This window comes from Phyllobates terribilis, unplaced genomic scaffold (assembly GCF_046119375.1).
Source record: "Phyllobates terribilis strain yellow unplaced genomic scaffold, ASM4611937v1 Scaffold_12__6_contigs__length_324123572, whole genome shotgun sequence".
NCBI lineage: Eukaryota > Metazoa > Chordata > Amphibia > Anura > Dendrobatidae > Phyllobates > Phyllobates terribilis.
Window position 1 is genome coordinate 189,599,641 of NW_027362772.1, and position 17,634 is coordinate 189,617,274.

The 17,634-nt window shown below is 42.2% G+C and overlaps 1 protein-coding gene across 1 annotated transcript in view; it reads left to right on the forward strand.

Moving 5' to 3' along the window:
- U2AF2 (U2 small nuclear RNA auxiliary factor 2) overlaps positions 1 to 17,634 on the forward strand; it is a 144,261-nt gene that overhangs the window by 68,065 nt on the left and 58,562 nt on the right. The window contains exons 7-8 of the mRNA XM_073656532.1: positions 9,232 to 9,311; positions 12,720 to 12,842. Coding sequence (XP_073512633.1) covers positions 9,232 to 9,311; positions 12,720 to 12,842 — 203 coding nt within the window. The remainder of the gene's footprint in view (positions 1 to 9,231; positions 9,312 to 12,719; positions 12,843 to 17,634) is intronic.

The window sequence follows — 17,634 nt, forward strand, 5'->3', positions numbered from 1 at the left end:
TAGACAACGCCAGAAGCGTCTTACCTGGGCCAAGGAGAAAAAGACCTGGACTGTTGCTCAGTGGTCCAAGGTGTTGTTTTCAGATGAAAGTACATTTTTCATTTCATTTGGAAATCAAGGTCCCAGAGTCTGGAGGAAGAGTGGAGAGGCACACAATCCAAGCTGCTTGAGGTCTAGTGTGAAGTTTCCACAATCAGTGATGGTTTGGGGAGCCATGTCACCTGCTGGTGTAGGTCCACTGTGCTTTATCAAGACCAAAGTCAGTGCAGCCATTTACCAGGAAATTTTAGAGCACTTCATGCTTCCCTCTGCCGACAAGCTTTTTGGAGATGGAAATTTCATTCTCTAGCAGGACTTGTCACCTGTCCACACTGCCAAAAGTACCAATACCTGGTTTAAAAACAACAGTATCACTGTGCTTGATTAGGCAGCAAACTCTCCTGACCTTAACCTTATAGAGAATCTATGGGGTATTGTCAAGAGAAAGATGAGACACCAGACCCAACAATGCAGACGAGCTGAAGGCTGCTATCAAAACAACCTGGGCTTCCATAATACCTCAGCAGTGCCATAGGCTGATCGCCTCCATTGCACGCCTCATTGATGTAGTAATTAATGCAAAAGGAAACCCGAAGTATTGAGTGCATTTATATTTTTTTTTAGTCACTTACATAGCACCATTAATTTAATAGCGCTTTACAGACAATAACGTCACTGTCCACATTTAGGCTCACAATCTCTAAATTCCCTATCAGTTTGTCTTTGGAGTGTGGGAGGAAACCCACGCAAACACTGTGAGAACATACAAACTCCCTTGATGGGATTTGAACCCAGGACCCCAGCGCTGCAAGCCTCCAGTGCTAAACACTGAGCCACCATGCTGTTATATCAACAAAAGCCAGACCTTTAAAAGTGCTGCAACGAATGAATCCCTTTTTGAATCGTGAATTTGCAAATTGCAAAACAAAAGGAGTTGTCTACATGGCTACCTGTCAATGCCTAAGGAACTATGTAGGCAAGACTAAATGGGAGCTAATAAGGCGTAGTCTTGATTTATATTGGATACATCAGACGGAAAGAAGGAACTGCTCTGTCCAGGCATATGCTTGAAGTGCACTCAGAGAATCCCTTTGCCCTACAATTCCAAACACTGGAAGTGGTACAACCTCTACCAAGGGGTGGCAATTGGGATCGTCTGCTGCTCTAAAAGGAGTGCAGATGGATCCATCGACTGCGCTCACGTAGTCCTCATGGGATAAATGAATCCCCGCCCTTCTCGTGTTTTATAGAGCTGTAAAATTCTCTCGAGGCTTTTGTGGACCATACATTTATCTATATAGAATCCTGGATTTTTTTTGTCCTTCATAATAGAACATTTAAGATAGTATTGAACCTGCATGTCTGATGCGTGCACTCCCCTCCCCTCATAAATATTTATATACACTGCTCAAAAAAATAAAGGGAACACTCAAATATCACATCTTAGATCTGAATGAATGAAATATTCTCATTGAATACTTTGTTCTGTACAAAATTGAATGTGCTTACAACAAAATCACACAAAAATCATCCATGGAAATCAAATTTATTAACCAACGGAGGCCTGGATTTGGAGTCACCCCCAGAATTATAGTGGAAAAACACACTACAGGTTGATCCAACTCTGATGTAATGCCCTTAAAACAAGTCAAAATGAGGCTCAGTATTGTGTGTGGCCCCCACGTTCCTGTATGACCTCCCTACAATGCCTGGGCATGCTCCTGATGAGGTTGCAGATGGTCTCCTGTGGGATCTCCTCCCAGACCTGGACTAAAGCATCCGCCAACTCCTGGACAGTCTGTGGTGCAACGTGACATTGGTGGATGGAATGAGACATGATGTCTCAGATGTGCTCAATCTGATTCAGGTCTGGGGAACGGGCGGGTCAGTCCATAGCTTCAATGCCTTCATCTTGCAGGAACTGCTGACACACTCCAGCCACATGAGGTCTGGCATTGTCCTGCATTAGGAGGAACCCAGGGCCAACCGCAGCGGCCTCACAAGGGGTCTGAGGATCTCATCTCTCTACGTAATGGTAGTCGGGCTACCTCTGGCGAGCACATGGAGGGCTGTGTGGCCCTCCAAAGAAATGCCATCCCACACCATTACTGACCCACTGCCAAACCGGTCATGCTGAAGGATGTTGCAGGCAACAGATCTCTCTCCATGTCGTCTCCAGACTCTGTCACGTCTGTCACCTGTGCTCAGTGTGACCCTGCTTTCATCTGTGAAGAGCACAGGGCGCCAGTAGCGACTGCCAATCCTGGTGTTCTGTGGCAAATGCCAAGCTTCCTGCACGGTGTTGGGCTGTGAGCACAACCCCCATCTGTGGACGTCGGGCCCTCATACCACCCTCATGGAGTCGGTTTCTAACCATTTGTGCAGGCACCCACACATTTGTGGCCTGCTGGAGGTCATTTTGCAGGGCTCTGGCAGTGCTCCTCCTGTTCCTCCTTGCACAAAGGTGGAGGTAGCGATCCTGCTGCTGGGTTGTTGCCCTCCTATGGCCCCCTCCACGTCTTCTGGTGTACTGGCCTGGTAGCACCTCCAGCCTCTGGACACTATGCTGACAGATACAGCAAACCTTCTTGCCACAGCTCGCATTGATGTGCCATCCTGAATGAGCTGCACTACGTGAGCAACTTCTGTGGGTTGTAGAGTCCGTCTCATGCTACCATGAGTGTGAAAGCACAACCAACATTCAAAAGTGACCAAAACATCAGCCAGAAAGCATTGGTACTGAGATGTGGTCTGTGGTCCCCACCTGCAGAACCACTCCTTTATTGAGGGTGTCTTGATAATTGCCAATAATTTCCATCTATTGTTTATTCCATTTGCACAACAGCATGTGAAATTAATTGTCAATCAGTGTTGCTTCCTAAGTGGACAGTGTGATTTCACAGAAGTTTGATTTACTTGGAGCTATATTCTGTTGTTTAAGTGTTCCCTTTAATTTTTTGAGCAGTGTATTTAAGAGAAGTCCTACCTTGAATTGGCTAGAATTCATAAATCTAAGCAATACTGGACAGATTCATCTGCAATTTAAGTGTTCAAAATCTATTTTTCAACTTCTCATCTGAAGAAATGGAAGTTTGGGTATATCTCCCCTAAATGTGGAAGTCACTGAATACTTTTGGACCGATTAATTGGTACTCAAGGTCACGATTCACATAAGAATCAATGAAATTATATAATTTTGGCTCTAAAGATCCGTGATTGGACTGTCTGGAGGAGCCGTGGGCTCAGCCATGCACTGAGGCTACCAAGGGGTGGGTACGACATGAGTTGTGACACTAACCAATGGAATCACATTGTCTTCTCCAAAGACCCGTGATTGGATGATGTGGGCGAGCCTCCTTGCAAACTATGCATCATAACTAGCTAGGGGTGGCTATTACCACTGGCGCCCCTGCGCAATGATTGGTTGGTCAGAGCAGGAGACTGCCAAGGGGCGGATACAACGTAAGCTGTGATACTAACCAATGAAATCACACTGTCGTCTCCAAAGGACCCCTTATTTGTTGATGTAGACGAGCCTCTGTATGAATCATGTGCCTTGATTGGTAAGTGGCGGATGCTATTATGGGCTCTCCTGTGCAATGATTGGTTGGCCAGAGAATAGGGATGAAAAAGGTGGGATTCGTCCACGTATAGACATGCATGTTTTGCCGCTAAATACGGCCAGCAACCATGCCAATACGTTTACTGTGATGTTATACTAATGAATCGCTTATAGAGTGTATTAAGACTGCTAGCCCCTGATACAGCTAGGGAGATTCAGTCCTATGCTCCAAAGGAGCTAGTGAGCCATTGTGCGATTTGCAGGGGTGGGCAATTTTCTCGAGGGGCCACATGAAAGACTGTGATAGTTGTGGAGGGCTGAACAGAGGCTGAAATTAATTCTGCTCTATATATTATTAATTGCATGACTTAATATTGAGCATAAGTATGCTGACATCCCCTTATATACCGTTTGAACCCGAATACAGCCCCTTTTATATACCATATGAGCCCCACGCAGCCTCCCCACGTCCAGCATGAGAGCCCCACACAGCCTCCCCACATCCAGCCAAACATCCTATACACATTAAAAAAACAACACATAATCACCTCGCTCCCGTTTCCCTGTTGCTGTGCTTCTGCTCCTGTCTCTGATGCTCTGTCACACGATGATTGGCAGAGGAAGGGGCCAGAGGCCCCTCCTCTACCAATGCTGTCAGCGGCGCGCAGATGGAGACAGGGTCAGGCGGTTGTGACAGCGAGTGAGCGGGAATAGTGCCGTCCGCGGGCCGGACTGGAACAGCCAGAGGGCTGGATGTGGCCCGTGGGCCGCACTTTGCCCAGGTCTGTGCTATTATATGAACTGAATAAATTCAGGGTAGTGGTGCATTGGAAGTGCATCGATGTCTAGGACATTTGTCCCTGTGGGTTGTATGATGACAAAAAAATTAGCCAGGGAGATCTAGTGAAATTTCAAAGGAGAGGTAGCGATTGTGCTACCAAATGAAATGGATTAGATAAGTTCAGCATATTAGTACGGACTGACTGTATAGGAATATTGAAGTCATTACCCGAATGTGTAGCCACAATTGGGACCACAATAATCAGATTTTTCCAGTATAATAAATATGGTTTAATATGAACAAGTGTTAATAACGCAATGACACAATGTAAAAATCTTGCTGCTGCAATACATGCCTATTGTCAGGATTAACAGTAACATCAACCGACTGCTATAATTTAGAAGATCTGTTCTAAATTATAAGATAGTGGAACTAGGGGGTGCATATTTTATTTAATCTTGAAGCACTCCAGAATGAGTGTAATGACAGTCTTAAATCTAATGTGTGGTAGTCAAATATAGAGGGGAGACTAACTAGCTACCTAGATATATTAAGATATATATTCAGAATTTATAGTACCATATTTTAATAGACCTATACTCTTAGGATCTATACTCTAGCTGAATTTTGGATTTGAGACTATGAATTTGGTCTTTGTTAAAATTTTGTATACTATTTCTAGTTTATGAATAATTAATAAAGATTCATTTTTAATATTTCCCCAATTGGATTAGTCTGAAATATTGTATAGAACATCAGATGTCTGTGAATATAATATTACATCCAGTATATAGGAGAATGTGACTGATGTATGACATACTGTGACCACAGACATCCGATGTCCTGTTTAGGATGTGACTGTTATATGCTACACAGAGTATAGACATTAGATATTATACCCGACAGACATTAACCTGTATATAACCTACTCCACCATTACGGAAGATCAACTTTCCTCTTTACACTTCACCACCTGTAAACTTGACCCAATCCCATCCCACCTCATCCCAAACCTTACCACTATCTTCATCCCAACCCTAACCCACCTCTTCAACGTGTCACTAACTGGCGTCTTCCCCTCAGGCTTCAAACATGCCTCAATCACACCTATCCTTAAAAAACCCTCCCTTGACCCTTCCTCTGTGACTAGCTATTTCCCCAGTTCACTTTTCCCCTATGCCTCAAAACTACTGGAACACATCCATTCTGAACTGTCCCCCCACCTCTCCTCCTGCTCCCTCTTTGACTGCTTACAATCTGGCTTCTGACCGTATCGCTTCACTGAAACTGCCCTGACTAAAGTCACCAACTACCTTCTAACTGCCAAATCCAAGTGACACTACTCTGTCCTCCTCCTCCTGGACCTGTCATCTGCCTTCGACACAGTGGACCATTCCCTCTTACTACAGACTCTCTCATCTCTCGGCATCACAGACTTGTCCCTATCCTGGATTTCCTCATACCTAACAGACAGGATATTCAGTGTCTCCTACTCACACACCACCTCCTCATCTCGCCCCCTATCTGTCGGTGTTCCCCAAGGCTCAGTTCTAGGACCCCTGCCCTTCTCCATCTGCACCTTCGACCTCTATGCCTATGACACACAGATCTACCTCTCTGGACCCGATATCTCCTCCCTACTAACCAAAATCCCACTGTCTGCCTATTTCATCCTTCTCTGCTAGATTTCTAAAACTTAACATGGCTAAAACGGCATTAATCACCTTTCCTCCATCTCGCTCAACCCCCCCCCCCCTCCCAACTGACCTATCTATCTACGTCAATGGCTGTCCACTCTCCCCAGTCCCGCAAGCTCGCTGCCTTGGGGTAACCCTGGACTCTTACCTCTCCTTCGAACCATATATCCAAGCCCTTTCCTCTTCCTGCCGACTCCTACATAAAAATATCTCCCAGATGCACACATTCCTCAACCACGAATCTTCCAAAAAACTAGTGCACGCCCTCATCTCCCGCCTCGACTACTGCAGCCTCCTGCTCTGTGGGCCTCCCTTCTAACACTCTCGCAACCCTCCAATCTATCCTAAACTCCGCTGCCCAGCTAATCCACCTGTCTTCCCGCTACTCCCCGGCCTCTCTCTGTTAATCTCTTCACTGGCTCCCCATTACCCAGAGACTCCAGTTCAAAACCCTAACCATAGCATACAAAGCCATTCACAACCTGTCTCCTCCATATATCTCTGACCTAGTCTCCTGATAAATACCCACACGCAACCTCCGATCCTCACAAGATCTCCTTCTCTACTCCTCTTATCTCCTCTTCCCACAATCGCATTCAAGATTTCTCCCGTGCATCCCCCCTACTCTGGAACGCTTTACCCCCAACATATCAGACTCTCTCCTACCGTGGAAACCTTCAAAAGGAACCTGAAGACCTACCTCTTCCGACAAGCGTACAACCTGCAGTAACCACCGCTTCACCATACAGCTGCACGATCAGCCCCACCATCTACTGTATCCTCGCCCATCCCCTGTTGACTGTGAGCCCTCGCCGGCAGGGTCCTCGCTCCTCCTGTACCAGTCGCTGTCATGTTTTCTTCAAGATTATTGTAATTGTTTTCACTATGTATACCCCTTTCCCACATGTAAAGCACTATGGAATAAATGGCGCTATAATAGTTTTTCTTCCACGTTTCAAAAATTCTTGTGAAGCATCTGAAGGGTTAATAAACTTATTGAATGTGGTTTTGAGAACCTTTTAGGGGTGCAGTTTTTAGAATGGCGTCACTTTTGGGTATTTTCGGTCATAATGGCCCCTCAGTCACTTCAAATGTAATCGCTAAAAAAAAACAGATTTTTGTTGGAAAAATAAGAAATTGCTTGTTAACTTTTAACCCTTATACTTCCTAACATAAAATTTGGCTCCAAAATTGTGCTTATTTAAAGTAGACATGTGGGAAATGTTATTTATTAACTATTTTGTGTGACATATTTCTCTGATTTAAAGGCATGAAAATTCAAAGTTTGAAAATTGCAAAATTTTCAAAACTTAAGCTAAATTTTCAATTTTTTTTTTCACAAATTAACGCAAGTCATATGGAAGAAATTTTTACCACTATTTTGATGCAAAACTATATACATTCAGGCACCTCCGTGAAGCGAGTGTCATTTTTACAATGCTAACTGTCTTTTTCAATTTTTGGCTATGAGGTTTAAAGCTTTTAAATGTAAGGCCTCTGCCCCATGTCATATACTCGCCCTCCGACTTATTGCCTTTTTTTTTTTTTTTTTTTTTTTTTTTTTTTTTTTGTGGTCCTCCGGTCTCGTGATGCCATGTTGTGAGCTCAACTTCTAACTGGCTTCTACAGGTGCATCTCACTAACTTAGAATATCAAAAAGTTAATTTATGTCCTTAAATACAAAAAGTGAAACTCTTCTATTAATCATTACAAACAGTGATCTATGTCAAGTGTTTATTTCTGTTAATGTTGATGATTATGGCTTACAGCCAATGAAAACACAAGTCATTATCTCACTAAATTAGAATACTTTATAACAGCTTGAAAAATGTTTTTAAAATCCGAAATGTTGGCCTACTGAAATGTATGTTCAGTAAATGCACTCAATACTTTGTCAGGACTCCTTTTGCGTCAATTACTGCATCAATGCGGTGTGGCATGGAGATGATCAGCCTGTGGCACTGCTGAGGTGTTTTGGAAGCCCAGGTTGCCTTGATAACAGCCTTCAGCTCATCTGCATTGTTGGGTCTGGTATCTCTCATCTTCCTCTTGACAATACCCCACAGATTCTCTATGGGGTTAAGGTCAGGTGAGTTTGCTGGCCAATCAAGCACAGTGATACTGTTTTTAAACCTGGTATTGGTACTTTTGGCAGTGTGGACAGGTGCCAAATCCTGCTGGAGAATGACATTTTCATCTCCAAAAAGCATTGTTGGCAGAGGGAAGCATGAAGTGCTCTAAAATTTCCTGGTAGATGTCTGCGCTGACTTTTTGGTCTTGATAAAACACAGTGGACCTACACCAGCAGATGACATGACTCCCCAAACCATCACTGATTGTGGAAACTTCACACTAGACCTCAAGCAGCTTGGATTGTGTGCCTCTCCACTCTTCCTCCAGACTCTGGGACCATGATTTTCAAATCAAAATTGGAACTCTGGGACCTTGTGGAGTGTGTAAATGATTGCCTTCTGGACATCTGTCAAGTCAGCAGTCTTCCCCATGATTGTAGAGCCTACTGAAACAGACTAAGGGACCTTTTTTTAAATGCTTGGGAAGCCTTTGCAAGTGTTTGTTAATTATTTTAATTTACTGAGGTAATGACTTTTGTGTTTTCATTGGCTGTAAGCCATAATCATCAACATTAACAGAAATAAACACTTGAAATAGATCACTGTTTGTAATGACTCTATATAATATATGAATTTCACTTTTTGTATTGAAGAACTGAAATAAACTTTTTGATATTCTAATTTAGTGAGATGCACCTGTATGCTAGCCAGAACAAGTCTCCCATAGACTTACATTGATTAGTGACCTCCCGCTTGCTCCATGAAACACTGCCGCTGCCCGGAAGGTCACAAATTGACCAGAGTGGGGGTGCAAAGAGATGCAAATGCTGTAAGGCGAGGATCAGACATCGGGCTGGGGACTTGGATTTTAAGCACCACTCCAGCGGTGAATTAAAAAAAGCTAGACTGGTACTTTAATTTTCTTTAACATTCTCTCTGCCAAGAGATTTTTAACAGGATTTTATTATGGCAATAAGACAGTATAAATAAAACTGTAAAAATGCTTAAGCCAACGTGATACATGCTTAATGAATAATAATGCTTTTCTTTTTACCCTACTGTGTTGTCCCCAATCTCTAGGAGTGGTATCCACTGTTGTTCCAGACTCTGCGCACAAACTGTTCATTGGTGGTTTACCTAATTATCTGAATGATGACCAGGTAATGGTTAATGTATTTGAATTATGGAATTTACCAGGATAACTCGAGGGTTTATAGATTTCTGGCCGCTGTAGCCATAAATATTGACTATTCCTAGTTTCATTACTGTAATTATAAGGCAATGTGTATTAAGTTTAGCACTGTTGTAAAAAAATAAACTGAGCTGTGTCCCCGAGCCGTCATGACTGGTGACTTTTCTTGCCAGTCTTGATGAAGGTGCATGTTGGAGTCTGATATTCCTGATTTATTAAGAGGCACTGGCTGACAGTTGGTTCTGTGCTGATTCACTACTCGGTGCCGGGTTTGTGATTACAGCCGCTGAGCACTGACTGAAGCTGCTTCATACTTTTAGGGCGGTGGCCAGGCAGCTTTAGAACGCTATTAACCTGCAGATTAAACCCATATCTGCAGGTTAATAGCATTTTTGTTACATGATGGGTAACCTTCAATTATGCGAACAAACATAAAAGTCTTTAATCAGTGTGACACATTGCATTCTGCTCGATCCAGTGATTTACTATGACCTCTTCAGCTGGGTCAGCATGGCAAAACCTAAATTGCTGTGTTGCATCATTTTAAAACTATTATTGAGCTCTTATGTTAGTATAATAATTTTCTGCATTGAAGTTACTTTAAATTGCAAAATTCCACTGTCACTGTCCATAAATTTCTGAACCTAGCTGTAGATGCTATATACATGTATGTGTTTTTTTCTGGTGACTGGTTCCCTTTAAGGAGCACTAAAACGAGCCGGCAGCACCACAATAGACAACCAATAGAAATAATCTTATTTCTTGAGTAAAAAGAGCTAGGCACCTGCTCTTTTCTTTTTAGAAGAGCACTTCTTGGGTCTCACGATCCAGATGGTATTGATGGATCGTTCATGAACTATCTAATAGTCTGCTCCCTTCTGAGAACAATGGCAGTTTGCACCCCAGTGAGGGCCACTTAATCTCTTAATGGTTTTCACTGTGCGTAAAATGGTGTTCACACCAAAGTCCACCTGGCCGAAACACTGTCCACGTAGTCCTTTAGTTAGTTGGTTGCAGGTGGGCGGGGTTTTGGTGAACACATTTAATAGGAATCATGTTGGGATAAAAAAAACCTGGTTAATAAAACCACATGATCCAGATCATTGAAAAGAGCCTAATTGCTAGATGGTTAATGCCTTCATGCCCAGACAGCTAGCCTGATCTGTACTCCAAAAAATGATTTATTAACAAAAAAGCCTAGCAACTCCTAAATGAATAAATTACTCATTTAAACAGCATAAAAAATGTTTACATTCAATGCGTTTTTCGTAGCCCACTTTATTAAGAATAATTTCTGAAGAATTTGATTATACACAGCTCAATAAAACTTTACAGTAGTCCCATGCCATGCACCTCAGATAGCAGTAATGTATTCACTGAGAATTTTTTAAACTCTTATCTTGCGGTAGAGCAATGACCTCATTTTCACATGCTCGAATCTGTTACTCTTAATATTGACAAGATCCAAACATTTCCACATTGTGAATATAGTATGCAAATCTACAGGACCCATAAGGAATTTATTATGCAAATGAACAGAACCCACCTGTAAGGCTATGTGCCCACGATGCAGAAATGCTCCGAATTTTTTCCTGAACGTTTCTGCATCTTCCTGGCAGAAAAAACGCATGCGGATTGTACATGCGTTTTTCCTGCCAAGGACATGCGGATGTGATGCGTTCTTCACATGCATTTCCGCATGTGGGTTGTCAAGTGCTTTCCAAGCGATTTTAGCATCACTTGGAAAGTGCTTGGCAACTTGGTCACACTATATAAATCCATGCAAACGGCATAGATTTATATAGAAAGAATGGTAAAAAATAAAAATATACTTACCTTCTGATGGCCCCCGGTGTCTTTATCCGATGCGTCCTGGCTTGCCGGCAGCTCGCGATAGACTAAAGGACCTGCCGACGTCAGCGGTCGTGTGACCCGTCACATGACGTCATGGCAGGTCCTTCAGTCCACCGCGAGCTGCCGACAAGCCGAGACGAGGACACCGGTGGCCATCAGAAGGTAAGTAGAATGTATATTTTTTATTTTATTCTTTTTTTTGACAGGTACTTATGGTACCTGGGTCCGGAGGAGAGTCTCCTTTCCTCTAGACCTGGGTACCATCCGCACATTGAAACGCATGGATTCCGCATGTACAGATGCAGTGATGCGGATTCCATGCGTTCCAATGCAAGTCAATGGCAGCAAAAACGCCGCGCTACCGCAAAATAATTAAGTGCTGCGTATTTTTCCACAATGATAATCCGCAGCGGAAATTTCCGCAGCATGTGCACAGCACATGCAGATTATCATTGGGGAACATGGCAGACCTTCTACCAAGCTTTTTTTAAGCGTTTCTGCAGCAGAATTGCCGCTGCGGAAACTCTTAAACGCATAGTGGGCACAGAGCCTAAGGGTGATTCTTTCATGCTGCTGATTCATACTGCATAAAAGATAATTTCAGAATTTAGATTTCCGATTTAGAAGAGTCTTGCTCGTTCATCCTGTCATCGGCAGCCTCTTTACACTGCATGAATAATGGTGAACCTTGTTTTTTAACTATGCTCATTCACAATTATCATGCAGTGTAAATTTCCCTTAAAAACTTTGTATTTGCTTAGAATAGCTGCATTAATTGTTACAGTAAATCTGTGTGCTGTGCATCGGGAAAAGGAGCGACAGGGACCACTAGCTCTTATACAAAATACAAGTCAAATATTGTTGACTATGATTAGGTGCCTCCAGTACACTTGAAACGCGTAAACGGTGCTTTCATATAGGTGCAAAATTTAATATTTTTGATGAATTGGAATACGTTTTTAAGCCTGCTTTGCTATGTTGTTTGATTACTACACTCTCCTGTTCCTGCTCATGTCTATGTGCTTTGCTGAAAGGAACAGAAAGTGTGTGTGTGTAAATATATAACAACTTGATCACACATAGCGTCTTGGTGCGTTTTTCATGTGCAAAAAATGTAGCATTTTACAATAATGACAAAATGTGATTTCTAAAAATCTAATTCACACAATGCTTTTTGCCCCTTGCATTATTTGACCTGTGTTTCTAAAAACCTGCAGCAGATAATTTTTCATTGTTTTTATTTATCAGGATCAAAGGGTCTTAAATTTTGGCTTGAATGCTCTTAATTTCTGATGTCGTTTTCTGGCCATTGAAAGCCTTTTTTCGTGTGGTTTTGGCATGAAAAAAGTAATGTTTGCACATACCTCAAGTCTAATATTAGACTTAATTGCCATTTTGAAAATAAGATTTAGGTTTTTTTTTCTTTTATTTTACAAAATTCACATTACAGAAACCTGATTTAAACATGTTAATTTACTGCTGAAGTATACAACATGTGAAATGTTTGCTTTATTTTCAATAGGTGAAGGAGCTACTTACTTCTTTCGGTCCTTTAAAAGCTTTTAATTTGGTAAAAGACAGTGCTACAGGCCTTTCTAAAGGATATGCCTTTTGTGAATATGTGGACATCAATGTCACAGATCAGGTATGTAATGCGAAAGGAAATGCTGTAAATAGAACATCTTTTAGGATAAATCAACGTTTATTTTAAAAAATAATTACCAAATTTTGCGGATTATAAATTACCAAATTTTGGGGAGGAAAGTAATAAAAATTATTTTAATAAACTGGTGCATATTATGGTCTGCTTTTACGGTAGCTTACTGGGGGTGGCTTCTGTGGTGGAGCGGGGTCCCAGGAGGCAGAGTCGCTTCTGTATGAAGCTGACGAAAGCAGAAGTGAGGCAATGCTGCGGGTCCCGTGCTGGTAGGAGGTGGCGTTTGGCGGTGTGGGGGCTCCGCCGACATTTTGTGAAAGCCCAGAGCCCTCGCACTTTCCATGGTTTTCAATGCAGTAGCCTTCGGAGAAATGGCCGCCTCCGGCGGCGCAGATTTAGTCAAGGTTGCAAAGATGATCTCGTTGGCCATCTTTTTTGGCTGCAGTGATGAGTCCTATCCTGGCTGTCCCATTCACAGAAAAAGCATGGGTACTTCTTGTATCCTCCTTGCTGCCCAAGGAGCAAAGAGAGAACTTAAAGATCACCACATATTGACCAGCTTTGATCCTCACAGTTAAGTTTCTTGAGAATGAAGTCTAAATTCTCATAGGTTTCTTTCACGTGCTCAGAATGCCCTACAGGCACTGAAGTATACTTGCCACCATTGTGCAGTAGCACAGTTTTTGGACTTTTTTTTTTTTATTGATTCAATCAATAGTTTCCACTCCAATGTAAATTTTATCCACCAGCCCAGGAACCTCACTGCAAAACACTAGAGGACCATCTTGAGAAAAGTATGGAAGGAATCCTTTTTGTTTTTCCTTCTGGATCATGAAAAACAGGTAGCAGATGCTTTTCATTTAGTCTAGAGCATGAATGTTCGGCAAAATGTTTAGGAAGGTCCAAGTCCCTGACTAAATCATTTAATTCGAGCTGTGAAAAAACCTATGGCTCATTGGGACTAGCATGAAAGTCTTCATCAGAATCCTGCTCTTCATGTTCTGAATTTTCTGAATCGTGTGTATTTTTGGGTTTCTCCAGAGGTGAAGGCACTGGGCGAATCGCTGATGGGTTGTCTGGGTATATAATTTCCTTTTTAATTGAAGGTTGAATCCCTCCACATTGCATGTACAAAAGTAGCCGTCCTCATTATGGTTTTGCGGTTCCCTCCAGATCATAGTCCCTTAGAGGTTCCCTTTTATACCACTGTCATAGTTCTTCTACGAAAATCTTCTCTGTAGCCAATCGCAGTACAGTGTCCATTGGTTAGGAATTAATCTGACACCAAAATCATCCACCAAAGGTCACGCAAAGGGGTCAAACTATGGTGAAAGAAAAAGCCAATGTCCATGTTTGATAAAACTGTACTTGATATTTTTTTCATTGTTACGGAGTATAAAGCATAACATTGTGAAACTTCCAAAGACAGACCTAGAAATAAAACAGAAGACATGACAGTGGTGAAGTATAAAATCAATTTACTTCTATAAAAATGAATAATAAACATTGTAGGAAAGTTATGCAGTATGAGTTAGTAAATCACTGAAACCTAGCCAGGTGTGGATAAAAGGCAATTCCCAAAACCTGGTCCAAGGTGGAAGAAAGCTTGAGTATGATATTAAGTTACACAATGAGCATAGAATATTTGTTTTAAGACAGTGGAATCTCAGATCTTTACACCCTGGGGCTAAATTATTCTTATTGCAGCAACAAAATGGGCAATGTTACATAATTTTTTTTAACACCTTACTTGACCCAGTCATGGCTAAAAATAGCCATTCCAGATTAAAATAAACCTCAAGATAAGCTATATAACTGAATAAAGCTGAGCTATTCCCATAGTTGTTGAATCTTGGAACAGCCATACCATCTTTTAATCCCAGCCCACAAAAACATCATGGTCTCCTTTGGAAAAGGTGTAACTATGCCTGGGACCAGCTAGAGAGATTTTGAGTCATTGCCCAGTCCAACCCTCTTTTTCATAGACCTGACAGGATTTCCAACAATACATTAGTTTTCTGTGTTGTCTTCTGGTTCTGAAAAGACTGATACTACTGCAAAAAGCACAGAGTCCATGTGATTCAGTTTATCTCACTCTAACGAATGGCTCTGTCAAATGCACAACCAAATCCAATTTTCTCAGGGTTTCAGACTGAAGAAAATAAAACACATTAAAATCCTGCAGTTGTTTTAAAGTTAAAGGATTTCTCCTTTCAGCTTTAGCCCATATGCTTCTTGGATTGGAAAGTACAACAACACTTTCTCCTGCATCTGGTCTTTATGCTTAGCATGGTTGTGTACAGACTGCAGCAGTGTTGTCACAACTGAAGCACATTTAACTGCTGCCGTCAATCACTTCCCTCAGTGGCTCTGCCATCTATATTGTAGGGAAGGGTTCTTGTCATCAGAAGCCCACATACATTAATTTGAAGACCTAAATACTGAGCGACACATTGAAGTAAACATGGTGTCATCCTGCTCGGATTGATGGGTTTTCTTTACAACTGACTTGTTTGGGCTATTTAGTTATGTACTTCTACCTTGTCAGGAATTGGGCTACTTTGCTGAATATATAATATATATTTTTTATTGATATATTTTGGGGTCTTTATGGCGTTGCCCACATGGTCTCCAGATCAACCTCTGTCTATCTTTGCATTTAAGTGAAAAGTAGGACTCCTCACTCAAGTTGATAAACCTCCATTCCAGCATCAATTGCTGTCTTGTTCTGCACCATGATAGCATTTGAGGAAAGTTCCATGAGGGCAATGGATCACCTGTGTCTAGACATCTGGCTCGTAGCCCAATGTTTCCAAATTGTTGTGATGCTTTGTGTAGACACTGTTTGATGCCTTAGTATATGATTATAAATCTATAAATATTGCAAAAAACACACACTGGGCCACTAGTATGAGTTTTTAGTAGTCATAAATGCAATACATATAAGATGACTACACAAAATATTATAAATTGTCTCCATATACGGTGGCTGGTAAAAGTTTAAGCACCCCTGGCACCAAAATTACTGTTATTGTGAACTGTTAAAGGGGTTGTCCACTTACTAGGACAACCCCTTCTTATAACCTCACTCTTGGCCCTGATTTAAAATAAAAAAAAAGCTTATACTCTCCTCCCCTGCCTGCGCCATTCTCGCGGTGTTGGCACTTGCTTTCCCCAGACTCTCCTGCGGTGTTATGACAAGTCAGCCAGGCGACCAATCAGGGCCGGTGTCACTGTCCTTGCCTTCTGTCGAATTGAACATGAAGAGAAAGTCCAGGCTGCTGCTGATCTGACTTCCTCTTCATGTTTAGTTTGTATGAAGACCGGGACTGTGGCGCCTGGCTTGCATATTAAAACACCGCACGAGAGCCCCCGGGAGGGCAAGTGCCCACACCGCGGGAATGGCACCAGCATGGGAGGTAAGTATAGGCTTCTTTATTTGATCAGGGCCAAGCGTGGGGGTTGACAAAGAATTGCCCAAGTAGTGGACAACTTCTTTAAGCAAGTTGAAGATGAAATGATCTCTAAAAGGCCTAAAGTTAGATGACACATTAGCTTTGTATTTTAGGCAAAAAATAAAGGAAAATTGGCTGATGCAAAAGTTTGGGCACCCTTGGAGATTTGTGTGCTCAGATAACTTTGATCAAGGTTTCAGACCTTGATTGATGGTCAGGAGCCGCTGCGGGTTTGACGCTGCATGTCTATGCAGCATCAAACCCGCAGCGGCCATGTGTTGCAGAATAGTGGGTGGGATTTCTAGAAATCCCATGTGCACGTCTTTCAGACCTGCAGCATGTCAATTTTTCTTGCGAGTCCGCTGGTGGACCTTCCCCATAAATTAACATCTATGAGGAAAGTCTGCATGTGTTTAAGGAGAAAAACAAAAAAACCCACCTCATTTGCATAAAATGAGGGTGGAAGCCGCGCAGCTATGCCGCAGTGTCGGGGCCGCAGGCGGCTCCTGTCTATGGGACATACCATTTAAAGCAACATTTCAGTGAAAACTGCTCGTAGGAGGAAAATCAGAACCCCCCCCCCTCCCCCTTCCCGCTTGACTGCAAAAGACCTTCAAAAATATTTAGCAGACTCTGGAGTTGTACATTGTTCTAGTGTTCAGAGACACTTGCACAGATATGGCCTTCATGGAAAAGTCATCAGAAGAAAACCTCTCCTGCATCCTCACCAAAAAATTTGGCATCAGAAGTATGCAAAAGAACATCTAAACAAACCTGATGTAGTTTGGAAACACGGCCTGTGGACCGATGAGGTTAAAATAGAACTCTTTGGCCACAATGATCAAAGGTATGTGTGGAGAAAAAAAGAGCACAGAACTTCAGGAAAAGAACCTCTCGCCAATCATTAAGCATGGGGGTGGATCAATCATGCTTTGGGGTTCTTGCAGCCAATGGCACGGGGAACATTTCACAGGTAGGGGGAAGAATGGATTCAATGAAATTTCAACAAATTCCTGATGCAAACATAACACCTTCTGTAAAAAAGCTGAAGTTGAAAAGAGGAGGGCTTCTACAAATAGATAATCCTAAACACGTCAAAATCCACAATAGACTATCTCAAAAAGGCGCAAGCTGATGGTATTACAATGGCCCTCACAGTTCCCTGATCTGAACGTCATTGAAAATCTATGGCTAGACCTCAAAATAGCAGTGCATGCAAGACTGTCCAGGAATCTCTCAGAACTAGAAGAATTTTCCAAGGAAGAATAGATAAAAATCGTTCAAACAAGAATTGAAAGACTCTTGACTGGCTAAAAGGTTTGTTT